This window comes from Triticum aestivum, chromosome 7B, assembly GCF_018294505.1.
Source record: "Triticum aestivum cultivar Chinese Spring chromosome 7B, IWGSC CS RefSeq v2.1, whole genome shotgun sequence".
NCBI classification, from domain to species: Eukaryota; Viridiplantae; Streptophyta; class Magnoliopsida; order Poales; family Poaceae; genus Triticum; species Triticum aestivum.
This window is the reverse complement of record NC_057813.1, coordinates 47,499,442-47,512,105: the sequence shown is the minus strand read 5'-3', so window position 1 is coordinate 47,512,105 and position 12,664 is coordinate 47,499,442. Positions and strand designations below refer to the sequence as shown.

The window sequence follows — 12,664 nt, the reverse complement described above, 5'->3', positions numbered from 1 at the left end:
TCAGAATTTAAAATGCGAACAGAATTTCAGAATTCCAAATAATTTTTATATAATACAAAATGGATTGAAATCGTGCTAAAAATATAAAACATGAACGTTTTTTAACTTCTGAACAATTTTAGAAACGTGCAAACAGTTTTTTAACCTTCATGAATTCTTCTTGTGTTATAGTGGGCTGGCCCAAATTCTTGTTTCTGAGAGTAGCTGGTTATCCCGGCCGGGATTGTAGTATTCTCGGTGTGCCAAACAGGTCAAGGGTCTAAAATAGACCAGGATTACAAGTTCAGAGTGCCAATTTTCAGGATTCAAAGTTTAGGGTTTGATTTAGCTTTTGGCTACGACTTCAAGGTTTATTTTGGACTTTTTCATATTTATATAGGCGTGTGTTGCGTCCTAGAGCCACAAATCCTCGCCTCTAACTTGTGTTATAAAAAGACCATTATGGGAGAGAAAAATGCACAAAAACCGGGTGTGAGACAATCGTATGGACAGCAATTTCGGTGCCATAAAGACCAACATGGCTTGATGGCGTTCACCTGCCTACGGTGATCATCGTACACATTAGCTTTTATAGCAATTAGTGGACCTTCGTCTCGGTGAATAAGTCATTCGCATAGTTCTAGGTTGACGATTTAACTATCTAAATATATATTATATGTGATAAAAAATATATATTTAGGAACTACATCGTTGTAGAAATCTAGTGATATACTTTTCATGACATATAGCACATATTTAATTCCTCAAATCGATGACCTAGAACTACACGAATGACTTATTCACCTAGACGGAGGTAGTATACCAAACAATCGCCACAAGATGGAGTAGCAATAGGTGTAGCACAGCACTCGGAGTGACAGACGCATCGAATCCTAAGCCAAGTTCCCGCTATAAATGGATCCGATGATTGATTTGCCCAACACCAGACGAGACACCAAACACTCGCCAGTCGCCATTGCCCAAGCCCGACTAGTCGCAAAATGCCTGTCGCCGCGGTGCCGAGCTCGGGTGAGCAGGTCAGAGGTGCACCGGCACCGCATTTGGTCTTCGTCCCGAGCGCCGGCATGGGCCACATCCAGCCTTTCTGCCGCTTCATTACCGCCCTCGCCAACATGGGCGTGGAAATCTCAGTCGTGACCGCTCTCCCGACCGTCACGGAGGCGGAGGCCGACCACTTCGCCGGCCTCTTCGCTGCCTTCCCCGCCATCCGACGCATTGACTTCAACCTCCTGCCGTTGGACGACGCCACCGTCGCCGAGACTGACCCCTTCTTCCTACGGTGGGAGGCCCTGCGCCGCTCAGCCCATCTCCTCGGCCCACTCATCGCCGGCGCCGCGCCGCGCGCGTCAGCCATCGTCACGGATGTCACCCTGGCTTCCCACGTCATCCCCGTGGCCAAGAACGAGCTGCAGATTCCATGCCACATACTCTTCATCTCCTGCACAACCATGCTGTCCTTCCTCGCCTACTTCCCCGCCTACCTCGACAGCGCCAACGCGGACCACCTCGTCGGCGACGTCGACGTGCCCGGCATTGGACGCGTCCCGGTGGATTACCCCCCGCAGTTGCTGCGCGACCCCGACAGCCTCTTCACCAAGCAGTTCATTGACAACGGCCGCGAGATCGCCAGAGCAGACGGCCTTCTCGTCAACACGTTCGACGCTTTGGAGCCGGAGGTGCTGGCTGCCCTGCGAGGCGGCAAGGTTGTTCCCGGGTTCCCTCCGGTATACGCAGTCGGCCTCCTCAATCTCATGTCCACGACCACGGCGGCGAGAGGCGATAAGGTGGTAGAGCCGGTACATGGCGCCTCGCCTATTATTGGATGGCTCGGGGAGCAGCCAGCGCGGTCGGTGGTCTACGTCGCCTTCGGCAGCCGTATAGCGGCAGCGCTGGAACAGATCCGTGAGATCGGCGCCGGGCTGGAGGCCAGCGGCTGCCGGTTCCTGTGGGTGGTGAAGACCACGGTGGTGGATCGGCAGGACACGGCAGAGCTGGGCGACGTGGTGGGCAATGGGTTCTTGGGGCGCGTGCAGGGGCGCGGCCTCGTGACCAAGGAGTGGGTGGACCAGGAGGCGGTCCTGAGGCACCCGGCGGTGGGGCTGTTCATAAGCCACTCCGGGTGGAACTCGGTGACAGAGTCGGCCACGCACGGCGTGCCGATCCTGGCATGGCCGATGCTGGGTGACCAGCGCCTGATCGCGACGGTGGTAAGGAGCGGCGGCTTCGGGCTGTGGATGGAGCACTGGACCTGGGAGAAGGAGGAGTCGATCGTGACCGGGGCAGAGATTGCGGAGAAGGTGAAGGAGGTGATGGGCGACGAGGCGATTTCGGCAAGGGTGGCGGAGGTCCGCGAGGAGGCCATCAAGGCCGTCGCCCCAGGCGGCTCCACCCATCGCAGCATCCAGCAGTTTCTTTCCACGCTCAACTGACGTAGTTCGTTTGAGGGCTGCTTCAGGCAGACTTCCTCCTACTCCTTGTGTCAATTATATTTTCGTACGTAAGCGTGAAGGTGACTCGCATGCTGAAGCTCACGGATTACTTCTGCCAGCCCACTTTATAATAAAGTACCATCACCTTGCTTTGCTTTGTTTGTAATAACAATTCTCTCGTTCAGAGGGTTTGAAATGACCGCTCTCGGTCTCGCTCTCGCGCACGCAACCTGCCTCGCCCCATCCACCTACCACCGTAGCCACCAGATCCGGTAGATCCCGCCGACGAATCCCGCACGCCGGCGCACCGCGGCTTTCTCGTCGGTCGCGCGGACTTCTCCCCCTCGCCCGTTGGTCGCGTTGACTTCTTCCCCTCGCCCGTTGGCTCGCCATGGAGAGGAGGGAGAGAGGGGCGCGGTACGACGGGGAAGAAATGGCGGAGGAGATGCATCGCGCGCGTATGAGGAGGACGATGCGGCTTCCTTCCAGGGGGGACTCGAAGATCAAGCTAGTCACGCGGATCTGCGTGGAGGCGCCGGAGGAAGAGATGGAGCGGAAGATGGTGGGGGAAGAGATTTCACCGGAGGAGGTGATTGTGTGGGCGCGCGCGGAGATGATCTCGCCGTCGCCGGCGAGCAGAGCCAAGTGGAGAGCGTTCTGGTCTCTCCAGCCCTCTCTCCCATGAGCTTAGTCAGGGAGATTTCGAATCCTCCACGCCTCCAGCTATCTGCCTGGGACCTTGGTACGCCGCTCAAGTGAGCGGCTGACCCTGGGTCTCGTGCGACGCCAGATGGGGTGGATCTCCGACAACACACAGTTGGGATGCGGCTGAGCAAGGCCTCGCCGGAGAAGATGCTGGTTGCCAAGGTCGGAGAGATACTCTGTTTTGCGGGAGGGACGCCGTGCAAGGCCCCACACGTCAGTGAGAGAGTATGGAGGAGGTGTGACCCGAGTCAAAAGGCGGGGGAGCGTGCTGAGGTGGAGCAGCCACGTGAGGAAGAAGGAGATGCCGTCAGGGCCTACTTTGGGCAGCTGTGGGGAGGGGACGCGTCCACAAACCCTAATCCCCCCTCAGTCCTAGTCTGGATCGAGAAGTCCCTCCTCCGCCGCCGCTCCTTCACCGTTGCAGACTGCCACCCTGCCTACGATCAAGATCAACACCGCCTCTCAGTGCCCACTATTTCAATTTCTGCAAGTGAGTGGAGAGGGGAGCAGCCCAACTTCTCGGATCTGATCGAGATGGCTGATGCTCAGGGCCGTGGTCGTGGGCGAGGCAGACGCGACCTGAATAGGAATCAGAGGGGAGGCGATGGCCATCTTGACCAAGCTGATCATGGAGGGAGCGGGCAGAACTAGTGGGCGCAGCAGCAGTTTGGCCCCCCGCAGCAGCAATTCCCCTTCGGATTTGGCTTTCAAGGTGCCCCTCCCCCATGGTACCAGGGGCCGTTCTTGCAGCCGCCTCCGATGATGAACCAGTGGGGAGCGCCAGGCAGTTGGGGACCTAATCAGATGCAGAATCAACAGCTGCAACAGCAGGGGGAGGCACCGGTCTGCAATTCCAAGGGCAAGCACCGCCCCAGATGCAGATGCAAGGGAATCAGGGGCAAACTACCTTGATGCAGTCAGTAGTAGAGAACAACAGAGAAAACAACAATCAGACTCAGCAGCAAAAGAAGAAGCAACCACAGAACAAAAACAAGAATATCAACAAGGCCAAGGATTCTTCTGGAGGTGACTACAGTGGTGTTACCTGCTACACATGTGGAGAGCCTGGGCATCATAAGGCCTAGTGCCCCAACCCCCCCTCATGTTTCATCTGCAAGATGGTGACACACAAAGTAGATGACTATCCAGTTAGAAAGAAGCCTAGGAATTGTGCTAAGTATGTGGGCAGTGCAGCTTCAAGTTTAGGTTTCTTCAAAATTGATGTCCCAGATGTCAATGAGCAACATGTAGGAAACAAGAAAAATGTGGGGATTGTTTACATAGAAGCTGGGCAGGTCACTAAGGAAGAACTAGCCCATAACTTCTCTGTCATATACAAAACCAATTGGCCATGGCACATCAGGATACTAGACAGCTGGACTTTTCTAGTCAAATTCCCCCCTCATACCCCTGTAGCAACAGTTGCTGGCTACCCCAACTTTGGACTGCCTGAGATTGATGGAGTTTCAGTCAATGTTGAGGTGTGGAAAGGAGAGATGGAATTTCATGCAGAACTCCAGTCTGTTTGGCTTCAGTTAAGAGGAGTGGCTCCAGCCTGGGCAGAATGGTCAGTTTTAGAGCAAATTGCCTCTGTTTTGGGCTCTTTGATTGATGTGGACTGGCAGGGAAACTTCAAATCTTTCTTTGAGGTGGTTAGAATCAAAATCATATGCAAAGACTTTACCAAAATTCCTACTGAAAGAATCTTTGGAATAGAAGACAAGCTGTATAAGATCAAGATTGTTGTGGAACCACCAGTGGATGACCTCGATCAGGATGATCTTCTGGATGAAGACACTGAGAAGAGTAAAGAAAAAGAATCATTGAACAATGCCAACAGTGATGATGGGGCTGGAGGCTCTCATCACACTGCAAAAAATTCCTCATCTCAGTCTGGGGGAAATAGTTCTACCTCTGGAACTCCTCACCAAACTAAGCAAAATGTGCTAGCCTACTTACAGCAACTCCAGGACCCCATTTCCTTAGATGAAAGCTTCAAAATGCTGCAAGAGATTGAGATTGGAGATGATGAGGAGGAGGATAACATCAACTTGCTAGAGGACCAGGCTGAGGTGGTAGTGGAGAATGAATCCCTGAAGGAAGTGGTTTTCAGTCCAGGTCTTACCACAAACACAACTCATGCCCCACCCATCCTTCAAAAATGGGGGCCAGTCCAGGCACAGAAAAAGAGCTCCAGAATTGACATTGGTGAGAGAACAATCATGGAGATTGCCATGGGGTCAAAGAAGGTCCAGAACCTAGAAGAGCCTAAAGGTAAACACAAAGGTACAATTAAGAAAAACTCCTTTGAGAATTTCCATGATCCTGCATTTATTTCTGTAGCTAGAATGGTAGGAGTAGAGATTGATGTACAGAAAGAAAGTTATGCTTTTGTAGTCTCTAAGAACAAAATCCCTAAAGGGCCTGCAGGGCCTATCCACATAGGAAGTGTTGCTCAAGCAGATAGCATAGCTAGAGATAATGTACATAACACTTTAGGAAAAGATGGTGTAGAAAAAATAGGCTCCCTGGGTAAGCCTGTTGGGCTAGAAAATCAAAAGGCTGACTTAGATTCTCCTGTTACACCCGTGGGGTTATACAGGAGCTCTACTGCTACTGATGACCAGAGTATTATCTGGTCTAAAATCTCCAAACATAGGCGGGGCAAGCACCCCAAGAAAGCACTCTTTTAATATGAATTGTTTATTCTGGAATATCAGGGGTATCACCACCCCAGGAAAGAAACCATGTATTGTAGATACCTTGACTAAAACAAATGCTAGTATAGTTGCTTTCCAGGAAACTAAGAAAGAAGAGCTTACTACTGCCTTTCTTAAGTCCATTAGTGGGAATAAGAATTTTCTTTGGCATCATCTCCCTGCTGTAGGCACTGCTGGTGGTGTTTTGGTTGGTGTAGATGCAGATATTTTTGAGGTCCTGCAATGGAGCTCACTGAATTACTCTGTGTCCTGTAACCTGAAAGTTAAAGCTAATGGGACCTGTTTTAGAGTTATAGCTGTTTATGGATCTCCATATGATGAGGGCAAAGATGCTTTTATCTCTGAACTCCATAGCCTCTTTGTAGATGACCAAATGCCCACTCTCATAGGAGGGGATTTTAATCTAGTTAGATATCAGCATGATAAGAGTAATGGTAATATTAACCATCTCTGGGCTGATAAATTTAATGCCTGGGTGGAAACATGGAGCCTTCTAGAAATTAGGATGTCAAGTAGGAAATTCAGTTGGGCTAATAACCAAGAGAATAGCATCATGACTACCATAGATAGGATCTTCTGCACCACTGAGCTGGAAGCTATGTTCCCTCTATGCACCTCCCAAGCCCTCCCCAGAACTGGGAGTGACCATACTCCCCTTCTATGGGATTCAGGGTTGGGGAGCAGTCCTAGAGGCTCCAGTTTCAAATTTGAAAAATGGTGGTTGCTCCATAAGGATTTCAAAGATTTGGCCATCAAAAACTGGACAACTCCAGTCAAGAAGGGCAAACCAATAGATGTCTGGCAAGAAAAAGTTAGAAGATTCAGAAAATTCTCCAAAGGGTGGAGTAAGAATGTAGAAGCAGAGATTAGGAAGTTGAAAACTGCTCTCACAGAAGAGTATGATGGGTTGGATATCAAATCAGAAACAACTTGTCTCTCTGATGTTGAGAATGCTAGGATGCAGAATATTCTAAAAGAGCTTAGATATATCTGGATTAAAGAGGAAACCAAGGCTAGACAAAGATCTAGGGATAGAGATATACTAGAAGGAGACAGGAATACCATGTACTTCATTGATGTAGCCAACCAAAGGAGAAGGAAGACCCTTATTCATTCACTAGTTGGCCCTGATGGTCCTACCTCAGACACTAGAGATATGGTTAAAATAGCCTCTGACTTTTATAAAGATCTCTTTAAGAAAGAAGTTAGAGGAGGATTCAATTTAAGACAAGATTTTTTCTCTGATGAGGGGAAAATCTCTGAAGATAATAATGAAACCCTCCCAGCTCCATTTTCTGAAAAAGAACTGAAGGATGCAATCTTTGGTTCATACTCTGAAGGAGCGCCTGGACCAGATGGCCTATCCTTTCTTTTTCTTCAGGAATTCTGGGAAGTTATCAAGCAGGATGTTATGGCTCTGTTTGATGACTTCCATGCAGGAAAACTTGATATATATATAGATTGAATTTTGCTATGATAACTCTCATTCCTAAAGAGGAAGATGCTACTGATATGAAGAAATTTAGACCTATTAGTTTGCTGAATTGTATTTTTAAGGTTTTTACCAAGGTTTTTACTAATAGGCTTGCTACTCTCATGAATTTCCTAACTTCTAGCAACCAGTCAGCTTTCATAAAAGGGAGATTCATCCTTGAAAGTGTAGTGACAACTCATGAAATTTTACATTCTACTTTCCACTCTGATAATTCAGGACTGGTACTAAAATTAGATTATGAGAAAGCATTTGATAAAGTTAACCTAGAATTCTTGATGGAGATTCTCCAAAAAAGAAACTTTGGTCCTGTTTGGACCAAATGGATTTATCAAATTACCCACATGAGCTCTGTGGGAGTCAAGGTCAATGGGGTTGATAGTGACTTCTTTGTAACCAACAAAGGACTAAGACAAGGAGACCCTATATCTCCTTTACTTTTTAACATTGTTGTAGATGTGCTAACTAGAATGCTCATTAAAGCAGCTTCTCATAACCTGATAAAAGGGCTTTGTTCTAATCTTATCCCTGGTGGAGTGATATGTCTGCAATATGCAGATGATACTATCCTCTTCATGGATAAAGATGAATCTAAAGCTGCTAACCTGAAAATGATTTTGACTTGCTTTGAGAGAGTATCAGGTATGAGAATCAACTATGCTAAAAGTGAACTCATTCCTTTAGGAGTTGAGGGGGAAAGACTAACCAACTTCATGAATACTTTTGGATGTACTGTTGGTACATTTCCAATAAAGTATCTAGGGATTCCTTTACACTATGACAAGCTGAGGAGGGAAGACATCCAACCTCTTATTGATAAGATCTTAAAGAGGATGGCTGGCTGGAGGGGGAAGCTACTGTCCTACTCTGCTAGGCTAACTCTCATTAAAGCTTGTTTAGCTAGTATCCCCATATACCTGCTGTCCTTCTTTAAGTTCCCTAAATGGGCCCTAAATTTGATTAACAGTCAACTAGCTCATTGCCTTTGGAGTGACTTTGAGGGGAACAGGAAATTCACCTGGCCAACTGGCACCTAGTTTGTATGAAGAAAGAATATGGAGGGCTTGGGATCCCCAATATCAGAGATCTTAACTTGTGTCTACTGGGCAGTTGGGTCAAGAGATATGCCCAAGATGAGGGCAAAATCTGGAAAACCATTGTAGATAACAAATATATTAGGAATGCTCCTAATATATTTGCATGTAGGCCACAAGCCTCTTCAAATTTTTGGCAAGGGGTTATGTGGGCTGCCAAAGCTCTTAAGTTTGGCTACAGATGGGTAGTAGGAAATGGTAGGAAGATTAGATTTTGGGAGGATATCTGGTTTGGAACCTCCCCACTCTCTGTTCAGTTTTGGCCTTTGTACTCCATTTTTCACCAACAATGTGTGACAGTCTCTGAAGTTTGGGATGGGAGTAACATTAAACTTACTTTTAGGAGGATATTTACCCCTGCCATGATGGAGGAGTGGTACTGCCTTGAACAAATCATAAAGGAGACTGTGCTCAAAACTGATGTTGATGCTATGGTCTGGCAGTATGAATCCAAGGGGGTCTACTCTTCTAGTTCACTTTATGCCATAATCAATTTTAGAGGGGTGAAGCCTGTCTATATCCCCTCTGTGTGGTCCATTGTTGTGCCTCCCAGAATCCAGGTTTTCCTCTGGCTCCTGGCGCATAATAAACTTATGACCAAGACAATTTGCTTAAAAGGGGCATAGATAGGAACCCTGACTGTCTTTTTTGCTCCGAACAGGAAACTGTAAACCACTTGTTTTTTGACTGTATGGTTGCAAAAAACATCTGGGATGCAGTCTCCTCATTTCTTTCCATGGAAGTAGGATCTAGTTACTATTCCATAGCCAAATTTTGGCCTGCTAACAAGAAACATGAAGTACTTAATGCATTTTGTGCTTGTGTCTTGTGGAGCTAGTGGAAAACTAGAAATAAGCATGTTTTTGATAATGCAGTCTGGTCTGATGTTAAACAGAACTGGTGGCTGATCTGGAGGACCCTCAAGAGGTGGATGATTCTGTACACCAAGGACTCGCTCGAGAAAATGCAGGAGATACTACATTGGATATCCTGCATACTCAAAAGCCCGCTCCAATTGACTTTGGGGTGAAAAGGAACTTGATGGGCGCTGGAGGTGCCACCCATGCCTCTTTCTACTCCAAGCTTGATTTTGGGGCTTGTAAAGATGGGTTCCAGAGTCCAGACTCTTCAAAGCCGAGTGATCCACCATCAAAAATGGCGGTTCAGGCGATTTCGAGCCCTGCATCACCTCTCGACTGGTCTGGCACACCAACTCAACCCCTCAAGAAGATGAAAGGGGGGCTCGTGGAGCATATCAAGGAGGTCCGCAAGATGCTCGTTGCAGAAGACATGAGGATTCTAGCTGATGCAGGAGGAATGCGGATCACTTTGCTGTAGTGTTCTCATCGGTTTTAGTTCAGAGTCAAGAACGTTGGATCCCTAATCCTGTATTAGCCTGCAGGCCTTTTTTACCCTGTACTGTTTTAGTTTTTGATCTTTCAGAACATGCGTTTGAGGCATGCTTGGGTATTGGACTGATGTGGTTTCATTTATTTTATAATGAATGGAACGGGGGGGGGGGGGGGGGGGGGGGGGCGCCAAACTCCCCTGATGATCTAAAAAAAAATTTCTCTCGTCCATGTCAAAAGGAAAAAAATTCTCTCGTTGACACTCTCTTCTCTGCAATACAAATTGCCCTTGCTGTTCGTACTCGCCGAAACGGCTTGCCTGCTCCTTCCACTACAGAAAAAACATGTTTTGCCTTGTCTTTTCTTGGTACGTCGAATGTTAATTTATTGGTCCCCTCTTAAGTTGTGTGTCGACGCCATGGCGCACGGTAAAGACATGTCGCTCAGCGTACCGCCGCATACGCCATGACATGGCTCAGTAACACTTGGCGTACCAAAATAACTCGGCGTATTGGGGTTGAAGTCGAGGGTCGTCGTGGCCCGTACGGCGAATAGATGCACCACGTCGCCGTACTCGTCGCAGTTCACGGCCGAGTGTTGTCTAACGAATCCCGTGACGTACATAACATATTTTCTTCTGTTTTAAACCGAAAACATTTGGTCCACTGTAAGCCGAGTGGGTGACTTAATACACTCGGCGTACATTGGATAATACTCGCGCAACCCACCCCCTCCCTAGCCAGTTATAACGCGGGCACATCTCTCTCTCTCCTCCTCCGGCTCGACTCCCCTCCCTCCGCCGCAGAACCGCCATCTGCCCCCGAGCTTGACGCCAGCCGCGCCTCCACAGCCAAACCCAACGCCAGTGACAGAGAAAACCACACCAAACAAGGTGAGAGTTCTTCCCTTTAGCTTTTTTAGTACTCCTATTAATTAAGCTTCATCATATGCAAGTATCAATATTTCATATAGGCATACGATGATCTTCACAATGGATTCTAGTGTAGGTTAGTTTGAATGCTATATAGATATGTAGATAGATATATTTAAATTAACGGGATCAATAATTACCTAACATTCGGAGTTTCTGGGCCTGGAGCCGAACGTGCTTATAGCCGCTGCACGAATCTAGATGGTCTTGCATTGCCACGTCATCACATGCACTCGTTTGGATTGAAGGCGATTACAGCGGTGAGTTCTTCCGGCGATTGGAGCGGCGGCAGGTGGCGCTATACCTGGCCATACCTCGGGCCGGGCCGGGCCTAGCCACGCCCGACGCAAAAAACCCAGGCCGGGCCCGGCCATCGGGCCTGTTTTCTGGGCCCGAGCCCGACCCGAAGACGTAAAAGCCTGTCGGGCTCCGGGTTGGCCCGGCCCGACCTTCAGGAAAATGCAAAAACGATGGGCCTGGCCTGGCCCGGCCTTCGGGCTCAAAATCTAGGCCCGAGCCTGGCCCGGGGGTAGCATCGGGGCAGGCCGGGTTTCCCATGGCCATGTATAGGTGGCGTGCTAGTGCGGCGGAGAGGATGCGGGAGGGCTGCGTCCCTGCGGTAGGGCGACGCCCGCCGGGCACCACGCTGCGGCGCAGCGGGAGGAGGCGGCAGCGAGGATGCGGCTGGCGGGAGGGGGCGGCGACCGGCAGGAGCTATTCCGGCGAATTGGGAGCTCCTCCTGCACGTCCAGGGCACCGTCCGGCACCACGCGTGCGCGTATGCCGCGTCCGAGAGTGCGAGAAGCGTGGCGCTGCCGGTCGCCCTAGCCACCCACATCCTGGCGCGGCGGCCTGGTCGGCGGGGACCCGTTCGTGGCGTCGCTTTGCCGGGTCGCGGCGGCGAGGATGTGGGATGGCTGCATCAGGCGGCTGCATAGCCGGTAGATATGGAGGAGGCCGCGACACTTGAAGAGAGGGAGCGGCTAGTGATGGGGCCGAGGGCTGGTTGCTCCCGTCGTCGCACACGGTCACTGAGGAGAGCTGGCCGCTATGGAGGACGTCGAGTGGCGGTGGCAGTCGCTTCCACTTCTGTTTTCTTGTGCAGCCGCTCCCGCTTTTGCTCCGAGTGCCGTCGTCAGCCGTTGATCCCTCCATTTGAGGCTTGCTGGAGGTACAAGATGCATCCATCCATCTCATCGCTGTAATTTTTGTTTGAAGCCGCAAGTCTGATTGATCTATCTAGTCCACCAATGTTGTTTCAGTATTCTGCCATGCTTTTGTGTCAATTATGTTTTTGCATTGCAATTCAGTACTAGTAGAACAGAGTGCCAAGCATATCAGACATTTATAATTGCTGCTAATCCACTTGTTCTAATGTTGCTTTCATGTTGATTCAATCAAATCTAATCAATTGCTTGAGGCAATCTCTGTTTTGGTTCGTTAATGTCATGTTCAGTTTACTGTCGGAGTGATCCATCTAGTCCTTGTATGCATGTTTGGTTGATCAGTGCAATTGAAGAAGAAACAAAGTCTACAATCATTGATCGAGCATGATGTGGGCAAACATTTTTTATTGCCATGGCAATTTGAACTTTTTATTTGACATGGCTAATTTACTTTTATTTCCAAGGCGAAGGCAATTTTTTTGGTAAAAAAACCATGGAAAATCTAGTTCAGGAATCATCACAGAGTTCTAAATTTAACCATGGCAACTCTATTTTTCATTTGATCATGGTAAATTTAGTAATTGACCATGGCAATTTTTGGTTCATACATGATGGCAAGTTTCAATTTCTCATTAATTAACCATGGCAACTTTTTTTTATTTGATCTTGGTAAGTTTAGAAATTGATCATGGCAATTTTAGTTTGCAGATCACGAATTTTTTTAGTTTCATGTATTTTGCATGGCAACATATTTTTTTAGCCAAGACGATGGCAATTT

General features: G+C 48.6%; 1 protein-coding gene across 4 annotated transcripts; it reads left to right on the top strand.

Moving 5' to 3' along the window:
* Positions 1 to 894: 894 nt before the first annotated feature.
* Positions 895 to 9,910, top strand: LOC123160671 (UDP-glycosyltransferase CGT). 4 transcript variants are annotated; one of them, XM_044578500.1, is made up of 2 exons: positions 895 to 5,408; positions 9,336 to 9,910. In XM_044578500.1, exon 1 carries the CDS (start codon positions 981 to 983, stop codon positions 2,427 to 2,429), a length of 1,449 nt encoding a protein of 482 aa, XP_044434435.1. In that variant the 5' UTR covers positions 895 to 980; the 3' UTR covers positions 2,430 to 5,408; positions 9,336 to 9,910. The 4 variants fall into 4 exon arrangements, with proteins under 4 accessions (XP_044434435.1, XP_044434436.1, XP_044434433.1 ...); XM_044578501.1 differs by having other exon boundaries at positions 9,316 to 9,910; XM_044578498.1 differs by having other exon boundaries at positions 2,505 to 5,420.
* The last annotated feature ends 2,754 nt before the right edge of the window (positions 9,911 to 12,664 follow it).